The sequence below is a fragment of the Salvelinus fontinalis genome, chromosome 40 (assembly GCF_029448725.1).
Source record: "Salvelinus fontinalis isolate EN_2023a chromosome 40, ASM2944872v1, whole genome shotgun sequence".
In the NCBI taxonomy this organism is placed as follows: Eukaryota; Metazoa; Chordata; class Actinopteri; order Salmoniformes; family Salmonidae; genus Salvelinus; species Salvelinus fontinalis.
The window spans coordinates 224439-243006 of record NC_074704.1 but is presented as its reverse complement, the minus strand read 5'-3'; the positions used below and the strand labels follow the sequence as shown (position 1 = coordinate 243006).

At 45.4% G+C, this 18568-nt stretch overlaps 1 protein-coding gene across 1 annotated transcript; it reads left to right on the top strand.

Moving 5' to 3' along the window:
* Positions 1-4084: 4084 nt before the first annotated feature.
* Positions 4085-14945, top strand: LOC129839750 (lipopolysaccharide-induced tumor necrosis factor-alpha factor homolog). Its single transcript, XM_055907379.1, has 5 exons — positions 4085-4252; positions 8684-8898; positions 9658-9732; positions 13573-13723; positions 14306-14945. Exons 2-5 carry the CDS (start codon positions 8709-8711, stop codon positions 14409-14411), a joined length of 522 nt encoding a protein of 173 aa, XP_055763354.1. The 5' UTR covers positions 4085-4252; positions 8684-8708; the 3' UTR covers positions 14412-14945.
* Positions 14946-18568: the final 3623 nt, after the last annotated feature.

Here is an 18568-nt window from a genome sequence, read left to right as displayed (position 1 = left end):
TTTGCTGTTAACTGAGACTTTTGAGATCATAATGGTTATTGTATTATTTCAGAAACACACACACACACACACACCACACACACACACACACACACACACACACACACACACACTCACACACCACACACACACACACTCACACACCACACTCACACACACACACACACACACTCACACACCACACACACACACACACCACACACCACACTCACACACACCACACTCACACACTCACACCACACACCCACACACCCACACACCCACACACCCACACTCACACACACACACACACACACCACACTCACACACACACACCACACACACACACACACACACCACACACCACACTCACACACACCACACTCACACACTCACACCACACACCCACACACCACACTCACACACACCACACTCACACACACACACACCACACTCACACACACACACCACACACACACACACACAAACACCACACTCACACACACCACACTCACACACCACACACACACACACCACACACAGACACCACACTCACACACACCACACTCACACACCACACTCACACACCACACACACACCACACTCACACACTCACACACACCACACTCACACACACACACCACACTCACACACCACACTCACACACACCACACTCACACACACACACCACACTCACACACACCACACTCACACACCACACTCACCACACTCACACACACACACACCACACTCACCACACACACACACACTCACACACACCACACTCATACACACCACACTCACACACACACACACACTCACACACTCACACACCACACTCACACACCACACTCACACACACACACCACACTCACACACACACACCACACTCACACACACACACACACCACCCCCTCTTCACTAATCTGTCTGCACTTTAACCCTTTAGTCACTAAAGCTTAGTGAGTCCGAGGTCTCTGGTCTGAGGTCCCTGTTCCCTGGCATACTGGGCACTTTAACCCTTTAGTCACTACAGCTTAGTGAGTCAGAGGTCTCTGGTCTGAGGTCCTGTTCCCTGGTATACTGGGCACTTTAACCCTTTAGTCACTACAGCTTAGTGAGTCAGAGGTCTCTGGTCTGAGGTCCTGTTCCCTGGTATACTGGGCACTTTAACCCTTTAGTCACTAAAGCTTAGTGAGTCAGAGGTTTCTGGTCTGAGGTCCTGTTCCCTGGTATACTGGGCACTTTAACCCTTTAGTCACTAAAGCTTAGTGAGTCAGAGGTCTCTGGTCTGAGGTCCTGTTCCCTGGTATACTGGGCACTTTAACACTTTAGTCACTACAGCTTAGTGAGTCAGAGGTCTCTGGTCTGAGGTCCTGTTCCCTGATATACTGGGCACTTTAACCCTTTAGTCACTAAAGCTTAGTGAGTCAGAGGTCTCTGGTCTGAGGTCCTGTTCCCTGGTATACTGGGCACTTTAACCCTTTAGTCACTAAAGCTTAGTGAGTCAGAGGTCTTTGGTCTGAGGTCCCTGTTCCCTGGCATACTGGGCACTTTAACCCTTTAGTCACTTGTGTTTCTAGCTCCAACAGTGCAGTAATACCTAATGCTTGTGTTTCTAGCTCCAACAGTGTAGTAATACCTAATGCTTGTGTTTCTAGCTCCAACAGTGCAGTAATACATAATGCTTGTGTTTCTAGCTCCAACATTGCAGTAATACCTCATGCTTGTGTTTCTAGCTCCAACAGTGCAGTAATACCTAGTAATACAAAACAATACACACATAAACCACAAAGTTGAAAGAAAGAAATTAAGAAATATCAGAATGAGCAATGTCAGAGTCCAGGATATACACTGCCTTCAGGAAGTATTCACAGCAATGTCAGAGTCCAGGATATACACTGCCTTCAGGAAGTATTCACAGCAATGTCAGAGTCCAGGATATACAGAGCCTTCAGGAAGTATTCACAGCAATGTCAGAGTCCAGGATATACACTGTCTTCAGGAAGTATTCACACCCCTTGACTTTTTCCACATTTTGTTGTGTTACAAAGTGAGATTAAAATGGATTTAATTATCATTATTGATACACACAGGAAACTATTGAGTGTGAAAAATCCAGCAGTTCTTGGCACACTCAAACCGGTGCGCCTGGCACCTACTACCATACCCTGTTCAAAGACACTTAGGACTTTTGTCTCGCCCATCCACCCTCTGAATGACACACATACACACTCCATGTTTAATCTTGTTTTACCTTGTCTCCTCCCCTTCATCTACACTGCTAAAATGGGTTTCAACAGGTGACATCAATATGGGATCATAGGTTTCACCTGGATTCACCTGGTCAGTCTGTCATGGAAAGAGCAGGTGTTCCTAACGTTTTGTACACTCAGTATGGGTAAAACAGTATGTAAACATGTAAAATGTAGAAGTGTCCAGTGTTCAGTGAGTCCATGTACACAGGGCAGCAGTCTCTAAGGTTCAGGGCAGGGCAGGTAACTGGGCGCAGTGGTGACTGTTTAACAGTCTGATGGTCTTGAGATAGAAGATGTTTATAAAGTCTCTCAGTCCCAGCTTCGATGCACCTGTACCGTCTCCGTCTTCTAGATGGTAGCGGGGTGTACAGGCCGTGGCTCGTTTGGAGCAACTTAGAAATTTGACGTTTGGAGAAACGTGGACAAACGTCAGAAGCTGAAGTCAAATTGGTAAAACTGTGAGATCTTGTTGAGATCAAAGCTGAATGTCTGCAAGATTACATCATGTTAGCATTCTACATAACACAACCCAACATAATAGCCGAGTATAAAGTTGCTGTAAGACAAAACATACCACCTATGAGATTTTCGGATGATATTTCTGGCAGTTCTCTCATGCGGCCAGAAGTCAACAGTGCACACCCCTAGGACAAATATGTGCTTTAATAGAAACTAAACACAGGTATGCTACAGTTTGTTAAAACCATCTTCTTTCAAATGTGCTCACTGTCCATCATCAAATCAACACTGTACAACTCAACAAGATCTAAATACAGATCCCTGTTAAACTGATGGAGAACACATGGTTGGTACGCAGATGCTGCATGGACATTTCACTGGTAAAACGTGAAGAATTATCATTCACGATTGACAGGGAGAAATGTGAAGGGAGGGTGACCACAACAATGTGTGTGTAAAGTAGAGGTAAAGAGACACAAAACGTGATTGGGACCTTCAGCTGTTGGGAAGAGGCTTCCAGGAGGAGGACGGTTACCTACAGACATGTTTTCAGGCTTGTGTTGCTCATCATCACTTTATATTTATCTGTTATTTTACCAGGTAAGTTGACTGAGAACACGTTCTCATTTACAGCAACGACCTGGGGAATAGTTACAGGGGAGAGGAGGGGGATGAAAGAGCCAATTGTAAACTGGGGATTATTAGGTGACCGTGATGGTTTGAGGGCCAGATTGGGAATTTAGCCAGGACACCAGGTGTTAACACCCCTACTCTTACAATGAATCCCATGGGATCTTTAATGACCTCAGAGAGTCACCCATTTAACATCCCTTCCGAAAGACACCACCCTACACAGGGCAGTGTCAATCACTGCCCTGGGGTATTGGGATATTTTTTAGACCAAAGGAAAGAGTGCCTCCTACTGGCCCTCCAACACCACTTCCAGCAGCATTTGGTCTCCCATCCAGGGGCTGACCAGGACCAACCGTGCTTAGCTTCAGAAGCCAGCCAGCAGTGGTATGCAGGGTGGTATGCTACTGGCAGGTTATCTGAAGTGACAATTCAGTCACTTCAGATAAAGTTATTACCTTATCTACCTGACACCTCCCTAACAGCTTAGCCCGCCCCCTCTATAAATTAAATTTCAATTCAAGGGCTTTATTGGCATGGGAAACACATGTTAACATTGCCAAAGCAAGTGAAGTAGATAATAAACAAAAGTGAAGTAAACAATAAAAATGAACAGTAAATATTACACTCACATAAGTTCCAAAAGAATAAAGACATTTAAAATGTCATATGTGCAAATAGTCTCTTCCTCTCTCTATCACACTATCTCTCTTCCTCTCTCTATCACACTCGCTCTCTTCCTCTCTCTATCACACTCGCTCTCTTCCTCTGTGCTTAAGTTTCTCTCTCTCTCTCTCTCTGTCTCTCGCTGCTTCAGTTTTTCTCTCTCTCTGTCTCTCTCTGCTTCAGTTTCGTTGTCTCTTGAGGGAGTTGCAGCTCTTATCTTTAGCTCCACAGTACCTCGTCTCCTCCAGGACTCCAGACAGGTAAGGGACTGTCGCTCTGCTCGTGGCTGGGAAAGGGTGTTCTGAGCTGGGGTAAAGTGGGCTGGTATAGGGTGTTCTGAGCTGGGGTAAAGTGGGCTGGGATAGGGTGTTCTGAGCTGGGGTAAGGTGGGCTGGGATAGGGTGTTCTGAGCTGGGGTATGATGTGCTGGGATAGTGGGCTCTGAGCTGGGGTAAAGTGGGCTGGATTAGGGTGTTCTGAGCTGGGGAAAGGTGGGCTGGGATAGGGTGTTCTGAGCTGGGTAAGAGGGGTTGGGATAGGGTGTTCTGAGCTGGGTAAGAGGGGTTGGGATAGAGTGTTCTGAGCTGGGTAAGAGGGGTTGGTATAGAGTGTTCTGAGCTGGGTAAGAGGGGTTGGTATAGAGTGTTCTGAGCTGGGTAAGAGGGGTTGGGATAGAGTGTTCTGAGCTGGGTAAGAGGGGTTGGGATAGAGTGTTCTGAGCTGGGTAAGAGGGGTTGGGATAGAGTGTTCTGAGCTGGGTAAGAGGGGTTGGGATAGAGTGTTCTGAGCTGAGTAAGAGGGGTTGGGATAGAGTGTTCTGAGCTGGGTAAGAGGGGTTGGGATAGTGTTCTGAGCTGGATAAGAGGGGTTGGGATAGAGTGTTCTGAGCTGGGTAAGAGGGGTTGGGATAGAGTGTTCTGAGCTGGGTAAGGTGGGCAGTTTTTTTTAGCTTGTCTGTGTGTGTGTGTGTGTGTGTGTGTGTGTTCTACATTTGTGTTTGTCTGAAAGAAAAGAGAACGGTAGGCAAGTCAGTTAAGAACAAATTCTTATTTACAATGGCGGCCTACCACGGCCAAACCCGGACGATGCTGGGCCAATTGTGCGTCACCCTATGGGACTCCCGATCACGGCCGGGTGTGATACAGCCCGGGATCAAACCAGGGTCTGTAGTGACGCCTCTAGCACTACGATGCAGTGCCTTAGACCTCTGCGCCACTCTGTCCATGCAATGAATAAGACTGCATGGACAGATCCCAGAACAGGACTCCTACTGTGAGAAGCTTTGTGGATATGGGCCCAGGTCCCTTCTGCCCATGTAATCAGATTTTCTGAAGGGCAAAACTGATGCCAGATCAGTACTCCTACTGTGAGGCGCCGTACGTGACCCTGTAAAACAACACATTACTGCACCTATCCGGTGTATAGTCGTGGCCAAAAGTTTTGAGAATGACACAAATATTAATTTCCACAAAGTTTCCTGCTTCAGTGTCTTTAGATATTTTTGTCAGATGTTACTTTGGAATACTGAAGTATAATTAACAAGCATTTCATAAGTGTCAAAGGCTTTTATTGACAATTACATGACGTTGATGCAAAGAGTCAATGTCTGCAGTGTTGACCCTTCTTTTTCAAGACCTCTGCAATCCGCCCTGGCATGCTGTCAATTAACTTCTGGGCCACATCCTGACTGATGGCAGCCTATTCTTGCATAATCAATGCTTGGAGTTTGTCAGAATTTGTGGGTTTTTGTTTGTCCACCCGCCTCTTGAGGATTGACCACAAGTTCTCAAATGGGATTAAGGTCTGGGCAGTTTCCTGGCCATGGACCCAAAATATTGATGTTTTGTTCCCCGAGCCACTTATTTATCACTTTTGCCTTATGGCAAGGTGCTCCATCATGCTGGAAAAGGCATTGATCGTCACCAAACTGTTCCAGGATGGTTGGGAGAAGTTGCTCTCGGAGGATGTGTTGGTACCATTCTTTATTCATCGCTGTGTTCTTAGGCAAAATTGTGAGTAAGCCCACACCCTGGCTGAGAAGCAACACCACACATGAATGGTCTCAGGATGCTTTACTGTTGGCATGACACAGGACTGATGGTAGCGCTCACCTTGGCTTCTCCGGACAAGCTTTTTTCCGGATGCCCCAAACAATCGGAAAAGGGATTCATCAGAGAAAATGACTTTACCCCAGTCCTCAGCAGTCCAATCCCTGTACCTTTTGCAGAATATCAGTCTGTCCCTGATGTTTTTCATGGAAAGAAGTGGCTTCTCTGCTGCCCTTCTTGACACCAGGCCATCCTCCAAAAGTCTTCGCCTCACTGTACGTGCAGATGCACTCACACCTGCCTGCTGCCATTCCTGAGCAAGCTCTGTACTGGTGGTGCCCCGATCCCGCAGCTGAATCAACTTTAGGAGACGATCCTGGCGCTTGCTGGACTTTCTTGGGCACCCTGAAACCTTCTTCACAACAATTGAACCGCTCTCCTTGAAGTTCTTGATGATCCGATAAATGGTTGATTTAGGTGCAATTTTACTGGCAGCAATATCCTTGCCTGTGAAGCCCTTTTTGTGGAAAGCAATGATGACGGCACGTGTTTCCTTGCAGGTAACCATGGTTGACAGAGGAAGAACAATGATTCCAAGCACCACCCTCCTTTTGAAGCTTCCAGTCTGTTATTCGAACTCAATCAGCATGACAGAGTGATCTCCAGCCTTGTCCTCGTCAACACTCACACCTGTGTTAACGAGAGAATCATTAACATGATGTCAGCTGGTCCTTTTGTGGCAGGGCTGAAATGCAGTGGAAATGTTTTTGGGGGATTCAGTTCATTTGCATGGCAAAGAGGGACTTTGAAATTCATCTGATCACTCTTCATAACATTCAGGAGTATATGCGAGTTGCCATCATACAAGCTGAGGCAGCAGACTTTGGGAAATGTAATATTTGTGTCATTCTCAAAACTTTTGGCCACGACTGTATGTAACAACAGAACATACGGCATAGGGGCCATTTAGGACACACCCATAGACAGAGAGGAGTTATATAACCTCCGCATTTCCTTATTACCTTCAGATTGTTATAAAATATGTTCTCAAGACTGACCTGGTTACTGTTAGTAAAGATTAAACAGATTGTTTTATAGTACAAGGTTAGTATGAATCATGAGGTTAGAATTTGTATTTATTTATTGAACCTAAATTGAACCAGGAAGTCCCATTGGGATCAGAAGACCTGTTTCCTAATGGAGACCACGTAGATCAATTATGTTTAGATCATGTGATGCATTATAGCTGATTCCAGATGACATACTGCACTGTGTCTTACAGCTGATTCCACATGACATACTGCACTGTGTATTATAGCTGATTCCAGATGACATACTGCACTGTGTATTATAGCTGATTCTAGATGACATACTGCACTGTGTATTACAGCTGATTCCAGATTACATACTGCACTGTGTATTATAGCTGATTCCAGATGACATACTGTACTGTGTATTATAGCTGATTCTACATGACATACTGTACTGTGTATTATAGCTGATTCCAGATTACATACTGTACTGTGTATTACAGCTTATTCCAGATGACATACTGCACTGTGGTTGCCTATGACTGACTACGGTTTCTCGAAACTCCATTTGATTGGTCCATTATATGGCATTTGAAACTGTATTTAGTATTGTCAGCTGATGTGTCATTGTGGAGTGACGCTTAATTGTTTTGTAACTAACTTCAACTGTTGATAATTGAATAGTACATTGCAAATGAATTGATTTTGAACATGGACCAAGTTTATGTTTTTTCTGCAAGGCAAGTGTTACATTCTGGTGATGTTAACTATATGTCCCCTTTAAGGACGGAGCGCCCTTTTATGGTTCTGATTATGAGCTCGGTACATCATGTGATGTTTGCTGAAGGTTTATTAGTAATAGTGCTGTCATAAATGACGCTCACTGGGAGAATCTCAATTGCATACTCCTCGCGTCCTCTCTCCTCGCCTCCTTCTCAAAACCCATTGGAGGAGAAAGAGGAGAGGAGAGAGTAGAGAGGACCCCATTGAGATTCTGACACTGTGTTTGCTCTCTCCCTCTCTCTACTCTCTCTCTCTCTGCTCCCTTTATCTCTCTCTCTCCCACCTGTCTTCTCTTTTTCCCCTCCCCCTCTCCCTCAATTCAATTCAATTCAAGGAACTTTATTGGCATGGGAAACATATGTAAAACATTGCCAATGCAAGTGAAGTAGATAATTAACAAAAGAGAAATAAACAATAAAAATGAACAGTAAACATTACATTCACATAAGTTCCAAAAGAATAAAGACATTTCAAATGTCATATTATGTATATATATACACAGTGTTGTAACTATGTGCAAATAGTTAAAGTACAAAAGGAAAAATAAATAAACATAAATATGGGTTGTATTTACAATGTTGTTTGTTCTTCACTGGTTGCCCCCCTCTCTCTCTCCCTCTTCCCCTGTGTTTCTCACTCCCTCACCTCATCTCTCTCTCTCTCTCTTCCACCTGTCTTACCTTTTCCCCCTACCTCTCTCTCCCCCTCCTCTCTCCACTCTGCCCCCCCCATATATCTCTCCCCCTCCTCTCTCTCTCTCTCTCCCTCTCTCTCAAACACTTCCGCATGAAATTATTATGTTGTCTTAACCTGGATGTCTTCAACCTAGGGCGACGCTCCGCTACCCCGACAGTATGGAGAATGGTCAGCAGTATAGAAGTCAGTATGGATCCCCCCAGCACATCCCAGCTCCCTCCTACCCCGTCCCCCCCGCGGCCTACGGCTTACAGGGAGGCGACAAGGGTGCAGCCTACCCCCCTCAGCCTGGCTTCCAGGGAGGTGACAGGGGTGCAGCCTACCCACCCCAGCCTGGCTTCCAGGGAGGTGAGAGGCCAGATCTACACTGATACTCTTAGGAACAGTTTAAGCCCTAGACTAAAGAGCTATTTCAATAGAGATTCTCCGTTGAGTATGCTTTTCAGACCAGGACTAGGTTTATTCTGCGTCCAGGAAACCAGCCCTTGCTCTTGATGTAAATTAAAATGTTACTGGACAGCAACTCCCTTCAATAGTGTTTTCATTAAGCGTTTTGGAAGTGTGTCACGATAGCCATAGATATCATGAGACTCATTGTTAAGGGCTGGCCAACCACTCTGTATCCCTGGGTTTGTGTCCCATAATGCTGGCCAACTACTCTGTATCCCTGGGTTTGTGTTCCCATAATGCTGGCCCTCAAATCTGTATCCCTGGGTTTGTGTCACCATAATGCTGGCCAACCACTCTGTATCCCTGGGTTTGTGTCCCCATAACGCTGGCCAACCACTCTGTATCCCTGGGTTTGTGATCCCATAATGCTGGTCAACCATTCTGTATCCCTGGGTTTGTGTTCCTATAATGCTGGCCAACCACTCTGTATCCCTGGGTTTGTGTTCCCATAACGCTGGTCAACCACTCTGTATCCCTAGGTTGTGGTACATTACGCTGGCCAACCACTCTGTATCCCTGGGTTGTGGTACATTACGCTGGCCAACCACTCAGTATCCCTGTGTTTGTGTTCCCATAATGCTGTCCAACTACTCTGTATCCCTGGGTTTGCGGTAAATGACAGTGTATTGATGTATTTATCTATCCCTTATTTATCAGGTCCCCAAGCCGGCATGTACCCACCACCTCCCCAATACAGCACGGGCATGGCACAACCTACAAACATCCCTGGGGGTGAGTCACACACACACACACACACACACACACACACACACACACACACACACACACACACACACACACACAGTGGCATGATTATTTATTCAAAATAGCTGTTATGAAAAGCCAAATCAAAATTAAAATTTTAATTAAATATTAAAATTAAATTCTCACAATAACAAAAGTAATTTGTCTGATGATTCGGGCTTACAGCTCCTTCCGACCAGCAGACTGTAGACACAACGTTGTGAAGACAGAGTCACGGTTTCGAGTTTGTGAGTGAAGTAAACCAAGCCTAACTGTGCCAGATGCACACAAGTGTTGAGTAGTGCAGACATTTTTGCTAATTTATTGAAAATGAAATACAGAAATGTCACATTTACGTAAGTATTCACACCCCTGAGTCAATACATGTTAGAATCACCTTTGGCAGCAATTACAACTGTGAGTCTTTCTGGGTAAGTCTCTAAGAGCATTGCTGACCTGGATTATACAATATTTGCCCATTATTCTTAAAAATATAACTTTTTTTTTAAAATACAGAAATAACAAATTTACATAAGTATTCACACCGCTTTGCTATGATACTCCAAATTGAGCTCAGGTATATCCAATTTCATTTGATCATCCTTGGGATGTCAATACGATTTGATTGGAGTCCACCAGTGCCCAATTCAATTGTTTGGACATGATTTAGAAAGAAACACACCTGTTGACAGAAACTATACCATGAAGTCCAAGGAACAGTCTGTAGATCTCCGAGATATAATTGTGATGAGGCATATATCTGGGAAAGGGTATAAAACTATTTCTAGAATGGTGAAAGTTTCCAAGAGCACAGTGGGCTCCATCATTGAGAAATAGAAAAATATGGAAATACCCAGACTCTGCCTAGAGCTGACTATCCGACCAAACTGAGCAGGCAAGAAGGACCTTGGTCATGGAGGTGACCAAGAACCCAATGACCACTCTGACAGAACTATAGAGTTCTTTGGCTAAGATGGGAGAACCTGCCAGAAGGACAACAGTCTCTACAGCACTTCACCAATCTGGGCTTTATGGGAGAGTGGCCAGACGGAAGACACTCCTGAGAAAAGGCACATGATAGCACGCCTGGAGTTTGCAAAAAGACACGCGAAAGACTGAGATCATAAGGTACAAGATTCTGTGGTCTAATGAGACAAAAATGGAACTCTTTGGCCTGAATGCAAAGTGCTATGACTGTAGAAAAACCAAGCACAGCTCATCACCCATCTAAAACCATCCCTACCGTGAAGCATGGTGGCGGCAGCATAATGCTATGGGGATGCTTTTCAGTGGCAGGGACTGGGACACTGGTAAGGATAGAGGAAACAATTAACGAACTTGGAAAATGAAAAGAGACTGAAGTGCAAATTCATGTGGACCAATCCGTTTGACCACGCTTCTGCAAAAGCCAAGTGCCGTTCGCACTACAACAGACGGTCGAGGCAGAGCTCGACAGGCTCCAGACCACTGGAATACTCTAACCAATCTCTTACTTTGAATGGGCTGCCCCCATTGTCCCAGTAATGAAGCCTGATGGAAATATCAGGATTTGTGGAGATTACAAGCTAACCGCCAATGTAGTTTCCAGGCTGGAGGACCTGAGCCAATGTAGCTTCTCTCTCTCGGAGGACCTGAGCCCTAGGACCATACGTCAGGACTACCGGGCATGATGACTCCTTGCTGTCCCCAGTCCACCTGGCCTTGCTGCTATTCCAGTTTCAACTGTTCTGCCTGCGGTTATGGAACCCCTACCTGTCCCAGACCTGCTGTTTTCAACTCTTAATGATCGGCTATGAAAAGCCAACTGACATTTATTCCTGATTATTATTTGACCATGCTTGTCCCTTATGAACATTTTGAACATCTTGGCCATGTTCTGTTATAATCTCCACCCGGCACAGCCAGAAGAGGACTGGCCACCCCTCATAGCCTGGTTCCTCTCTAGGTTTCTTCCTAGGTTTTGGCCTTTCTAGGGAGTTTTTCCTAGCCACCGTGCTTCTACACCTGCATTGCTTGCTGTTTGGGGTTTTAGGCTGGGTTTCTGTACAGCACTTCGAGATATTCGCTGATGTACGAAGGGCTATATAAAATAAACTTGATTTGATTTGATACTATAGTATTACTCCATCCTAAGGGGTTCTATATGGTCCTCTCCAGTCCTGTCCAGTTATATCAAGTATTACTATAGTATTACTCCACCCTAAGGGGTTCTATATGGTCCAGTCCTGTCCAGTTATATCAAGTATTACTATAGTATTACTCCACCCTAAGGGGTTCTATATGGTCCTCTCCAGTCCTGTCCAGTTATATCAAGTATTACTATAGTATTACTCCACCCTAAGGGGTTCTATATAGTCCAGTCCTGTCCAGTTCTATCCAGTATTACTATAGTATTACTCCACCCTAAGGGGTTCTATATGGTCCAGTCCTGTCCAGTTATATCAAGTATTACTATAGTATTACTCCACCCTAAGGGGTTCTATATGGTCCTCTCCAGTCCTGTCCAGTTATATCAAGTATTACTATAGTATTACTCCATCCTAAGGGGTTCTATATGGTCCTGTCCAGTTCTATCCAGTATTACTATAGTATTACTCCACCCTAAGGGGTTCTATATGGTCCAGTCCTGTCCAGTTATATCAAGTATTACTATAGTATTACTCCATCCTAAGGGGTTCTATATGGTCCAGTCCTGTCCTGTCCAGTTATATCAAGTATTACTATAGTATTACTCCACCCTAAGGGGTTCTATATGGTCCTCTCCAGTCCTGTCCAGTTATATCAAGTATTACTATAGTATTACTCCACCCTAAGGGCTTCTATATGGTCCAGTCCTGTCCAGTTATATCAAGTATTACTATAGTATTACTCCATCCTAAGGGGTTCTATATGGTCCAGTCCTGTCCTGTCCAGTTATATCAAGTATTACTATAGTATTACTCCACCCTAAGGGGTTCTATATGGTCCTCTCCAGTCCTGTCCAGTTATATCAAGTATTACTATAGTATTACTCCACCCTAAGGGGTTCTATATGGTCCAGTCCTGTCCAGTTATATCAAGTATTACTATAGTATTACTCCATCCTAAGGGGTTATATATGGTCCAGTCCTGTCCAGTTATATCAAGTATTACTATAGTATTACTCCATCTTAAGGGGTTCTATATGGTCCAGTCCTGTCCAGTTATATCAAGTATTACTATAGTATTACTCCATCTTAAGGGGTTCTATATGGTCCTCTCCAGTCCTGTCCAGTATTACTATAGTATTACTCCATCCTAAGGGGTTCTATATGGTCCTGTACAGTCCAGTCCTATCCAGTTCTGTCAAGTATTACTATAGTATTACTCCATCCTAAGGGGTTCTATATGGTCCAGTCCTGTCCAGTTCTATCCAGTTCTATCCAGTATTACTATAGTATTACTGCATCCTAAGGGGTTTTACATGGTTCTGTCCAGTCCTGTTCAGTCCTGTCCTGTCAAGTATTACTATAGTATTACTCCATCCTAAGGGGTTCTATATGGTCCTGTCCAGTTATCTGATTCTATCTGGTTCTGGCCAGTATTCCCTCCCTCCTTCCCTCTGCAGTAACCCAAGTGGTGGTTCTGTCCTATTCTATCCCGTTCTGACCAGTTCTAACCAGTATTCTCCTCCCTCTGCAATAACCCAGGTGGTGGTTCTGTCTTGTTCTATCCGGTTCTGACCAGTTATATCTGGTTCTAACCAGTATTCTCCTCCCTCTGCAATAATCCAGGTGGTGCTTCTGTTCTGTTCTATCCGGTTCTGACCAGTTATATCTGGTTCTAACCAGTATTCTCCTCCCTCTGCAGTAACCCAGGTTGTGGTGATGCAGCAGCCGCTGCCTAGAGACGTACCCGGCCAGATGACGTGTCCCCACTGTCAGGTCCAGGTTCTGACAGAGACCACACACATCGCTGGGAGTCTCGCCTGGCTCATCTGTGGAGTCCTCTTCTGCTTCCTGTGAGTTGACACACACACGGGCCGACACACACACACATGTACATACAGGAATACACACACACGTACATACAGGAATACACACACATAGTATTTGTAGCTTTTTTTCTCTCACACACACTAAATATCCTCTCTCTCACTTTCTCTCTTTGTCCCCCACCCCCCCTCTCTATCTATCTATCTCTCTCTTTGTCCCCCACCCCACTCTCTCTCGCTCTCTCTCTTTGTCCCCCACCCCCCCTCTCTATCTATCTCTCTCTCTCTTTGTCCCCCACCCCCCTCTCTCTCGCTCTCTCTCTTTGTCCCCCACCCCCCCTCTCTATCTATCTATCTCTCTCTTTGTCCCCCACCCCACTCTCTCTCGCTCTCTCTCTTTGTCCCCCACCCCCCCTCTCTATCTATCTATCTCTCTCTTTGTCCCCCACCCCACTCTCTCTCGCTCTCTCTCTTTGTCCCCCACCCCCCCTCTCTATCTATCTCTCTCTTTGTCCCCCACCCCACTCTCTCTCGCTCTCTCTCTTTGTCCCCCACCCCCCCTCTCTATCTATCTCTCTCTTTGTCCGTCCCCCCTCTCTCTCTCTCTAGGTGCATGATATTCTCTTGGATTCCGTTCTGTGTTGACTCCTGTAAGGACGTAGAACACCGCTGCCCCAACTGCAAGACAGTGATCTACATCCACAAACGCATGTGAACAGACCAAGATGAGACACCTGCCACAAAGTGATCCACAGACACTTCTGCCACAAAGTGATTCTTACCTATATTAATCTATTCCAGTAGTGTTGATCCTCTTAGGGAAACTGCAAACCCAGTTTAATGCACCAGGATTGGAAAGACAATGGGCTGACATCACTACTGCAGTACCAGCTTTTCATCTACTGGGAATGTGTGACAGGATATTATTATAGTCATCATTTACTATATCGTAAACATTCATGAAAACTAAATGTGCTTCTTGGTCTTAATTTCAGGTTAAGGTTAGGTATTATGGTCAGCAGTGTGGTTATATTTGATGACTTTGTGGCTGTGCCAGCTAGTGACCCCTCTACAGACCTGCCTCCTGGGTAAGAATCATGACAAGAAATGCCAACCTTCCCCTAATTAGGGGGAACAGGTTAAAGAGTAGACAGCCATACAAATGTACGTGCAAAGACCACGTTTAATAGGTTTTATACTAATTGTAATGAAGTTTTTCAATTAAAACAGAACATATTGTACTTTCCAATGAATAACGGTCAAGTTTATTGATTGGTTGTTTGCTTTAAATGATTGATGAATAACAAGGATTTGAATCATCTCAATAATGACTTTGACTTTTGAGATGATAATGGTTATTGTATTGTTTTCCCCAGAAACACACACTCACACATTCCACATGGTGGTGCTATTCCACATGGTGGTGCTATTCCACATGGTGGTGCTATTCCACATGGTGGTGCTATTCCACATGAACCACACCACCTCCAAACCACCTGTAGTGGTGTTAATGATGTAGCTGGATTGGACTGGGCTGATCTGGGCCTGTGTTCACTAAGAGTCTCAGAGTAGACGAGCTGGACTGGACTGATCTGGGCCTGTGTTCACTAAGAGTCTCAGAGTCCATGTAATGTTATTCATGAGGATCTTAAAGTCCAAACTGATCCTAGATCATCAGTGCTTTATGAATACTGTCCCTTCTCTATATGGTGCTGAGAGGTTCTCTGGCTGGAGAGATAGAGAGAGAGACAGAGAAAGAGAGAGAAGGGAGGAGCAGAGAGAGAGAGAGAGAGAGGGAGAAGGAAGGCACAGCGAGAGAGCGGAGAGAGAGAGGGATGGTGAGAAAGAAAGAGATAAATATATATATAGAGAGAGAAAGAGAGGGAGAGAGTAATGTATATGGACAAATTAATCACTTCCTGTACTAACTGTTTACAAGTTACTTTAACATCTCAAAACAGCTAATCACTAGTAAGTAAGTGGTTGAGGAGAGGTCAGACAGGAGAGGATGACCTTAGAATGACCCACAATGACCTTTGACCTAGAGTAATGTCCAAGCTATTTAGCCCCTCTACACACGCACACCTACTATACTGTGTGTGTGTGTGTGTGTGTGTGTGTGTGTGTGTGTGTGTACTGGCGTGTGCGTATGGGGGGCTCGATCAAAACGTCAACCTCCCAGCTTTACAAAAAATAGACAGGAGAAAGAGTGGATGAATGGAATGAAATGGAGGGAGAGAAGAAGGGATGGAGTGAGGGGGAAGGGAGGATTATGGGATGTCCCATACTTCACAACCGCAGGGTAATGACGAGGTAATCACCAAGCCAGCACTCTACTCCTCTATAGTCATTATCTTCTCTCTCACTCTGTCTCAGACTGTCTCTCCCTCTCACTCTCTCTCCCGCTCCCTCCCTCTCTCTGTCTCTCTCCCTCTCTCACTCTCTCTCCCCCCTCGCTCTCTCCCCCTCTCTCCCTCTCTCTCCTTTGCTCAGAGGTCGACATCGTTCACACCTGTTGCATGGTGCTTATATCCCGATTTGCAATTTGTTGAACTGTTTGTGTTGTTAACTGACACACATAGTCATTGAAATTGACTGATTGATTTTCGGCTCACTACACCTTCACACATTGCTACACATTGGAGTTGAGTTACACCAACACAAAGTGCTTTGAGTTTGAGAAAGACCCAACACTGTATAAAGCCATAGCAATCCATTCACCCAGAGCTCTCCTGCTCAGCCCTACTCAGGGACGGATTAGCCACTGGGCAATTCTGGCAAATGCCAGATGGGCAGGTCCATCTGTAGCCGAGTGGGACGGTCTGGATAGTTTTTTCTTCTTCTGCAGAATGACCATTATATGGCTTATAATGGAGGCTTCAAGGGAAATAAAGGCCCGGTCTCGGGGCCCAGAGGAACATAATGGGCCGCTGTGGGGGCCCAGAGGAACAAAATGGGCCGGTTTGGGGTCCCAGAGGAACAAAATGGGCCGAAATACCTGGGACAATTTGTGGTCCGTCACTGGCCCCATTCATTCAGGTCATCATGTTGTTACTAGGCTAGTTGAGACATTATTAGACACACTAATCTGCACTACTGACGCGGGGTGTGTGTATGTGTGTGTGTGTGTGTGTGTGTGTGTGTGTGTGTGTGTGTGTGTGTGTGTGTGTGTGTGTGTGTGTGTGTGTGTGTGTGTGTGTGTGTGTGTGTGTGTGTGTGTGTGTGTGTGTGTGTGTGTGTGTGTGTGTGTGTGTGTGTGTGTGTGTGTGTATGAGCTACTGGAGATGATGACAGGAACCTTCTATGTTTAGCCTCTATTACAGGCATCTATGAAGAAATACATTGTCTCATTAACATCACTGCTCCTAACGACTCTCTCAGTACAGTACAAGGGCTGTACTAATAAACAGTCTCAGGGTAGGAGTGCTGATCTAGGACCAGGTAACGACTCTCTCAGTACAGTACAGGGGCTGTACTAATAAACAGTCTCAGGGTAGGAGTGCTGATCTAGGAACAGGTTCCCCATGTCCATGTAATCTTATTCACACACGCACGCGCGCACGCACGCACACACACCCACACACACATACACACACCACACACACGGTCACAGAGTGGGGATTACCCCCATGTCAGTATAAGGAGAAAGCAGCATGCGGCTGAGTCATGGATTTTCTCTGTTACGTGACACCCTGTCTCAGTCCCCAAATGGCACCCTATTCCCTATGTAGTGCATTAGGGCCCATAGGACTTAGGTTTAAAGTAGTGCACTAGGGCCCATTGGACTCTGGTTTAAAGTAGTGCACTACACAGGGAATAGGGTGACATTTTGGACCAAGACACTCACTAAACTAAAGAGACAGCGGTTACGTGGACCTGACACTCACCGGTGTTCAGGACTCTCCTCCTCTCCTCCTCTCCTCTCCTCCTCCTCTTCTCTCCTCCTCTCTTCCTCTCCTCCTCTCCTCCTCCTCTCCTCCTCCTCTCCTCCTCCTCCTCTCCTCCTCCTCTCCTCTCAGCATACCTGCTCTAGCTGCCTTCTGGTTTCCCCCTTCGATTTGATTCTTCTGAAGATGTTTCACCTTGTATTGAATATAGGTTTCTGTTATAGGGTTCTGCTAAGAGACTTTATCGTGCACCCTATTCCCTATATATAGTGCACTACTTTTGCTGTGCTTGGCCAGGCTGTGTTTTAACCTGTCCTTGAAACCTTCCGCCAGGAGGAGACAGCCGGGCGGAAGAGGACAAGAAAGTGGGGATGGATGATTCCACTATTAATATGTGATTGTAACGGTTGATTGAATGTATTTGGGGGCGGCAGGTGGCCTCGCGGTTAAGAGCATTGGACCAGTAACCAAAAGGTTGGTAGTTAGAATCCCTGAGATGACTAGCAAGTCACTTAACCCTAATTGCTCCTGTATGTCGCTCTGGATAAGAGCATCTGCTAAATGACTAACATGTCAAATGTAAACAATTAAAAGTTGAAAGCTGCTGCAGTTGGAAGGAACCAACATTAAAGGCCGGTCTGATTATATACTTTATTATTGCGTTGTGAAAGTGATAAGAGAAATTGAGGAATCTTTGGATACTGAACTGTTGACCTCTGCATGGAGGAAGACCAGTGTAAATGCACTTCTGACAGTGGGTGAGCAGAGGAGAGCAGTGCTTGGAAGTAGCATTGCGGCATCCCTGTGAGCCTCAAGCTGACAGCTGCAACCAAGTTGCTGTTTACATCCCCCGCAGATTTAAAGAGAGAGAGAGAGAGAGAGAGAGAGAGAGAGAGAGAGAGAGAGAGAGAGAGAGAGAGAGAGAGAGAGAGAGAGAGAGAGAGAGAGAGAGAGAGAGAGAGAGAGAGAGAGAGAGAGAGAGAGA

Coding starts and splice junctions, on each gene's coding strand:
- LOC129839750 (XM_055907379.1), top strand. CDS start 8,709: ATGGAGAATGGTCAGCAGTATAGAAGTCAGTATGGATCCCCCCAGCAC. Junction 9,733..13,572: donor ACCTACAAACATCCCTGGGG/GTGAGTCACACA, acceptor CTCCCTCTGCAG/TAACCCAGGTTGTGGTGATG. Junction 13,724..14,305: donor GGAGTCCTCTTCTGCTTCCT/GTGAGTTGACAC, acceptor CTCTCTCTCTAG/GTGCATGATATTCTCTTGGA.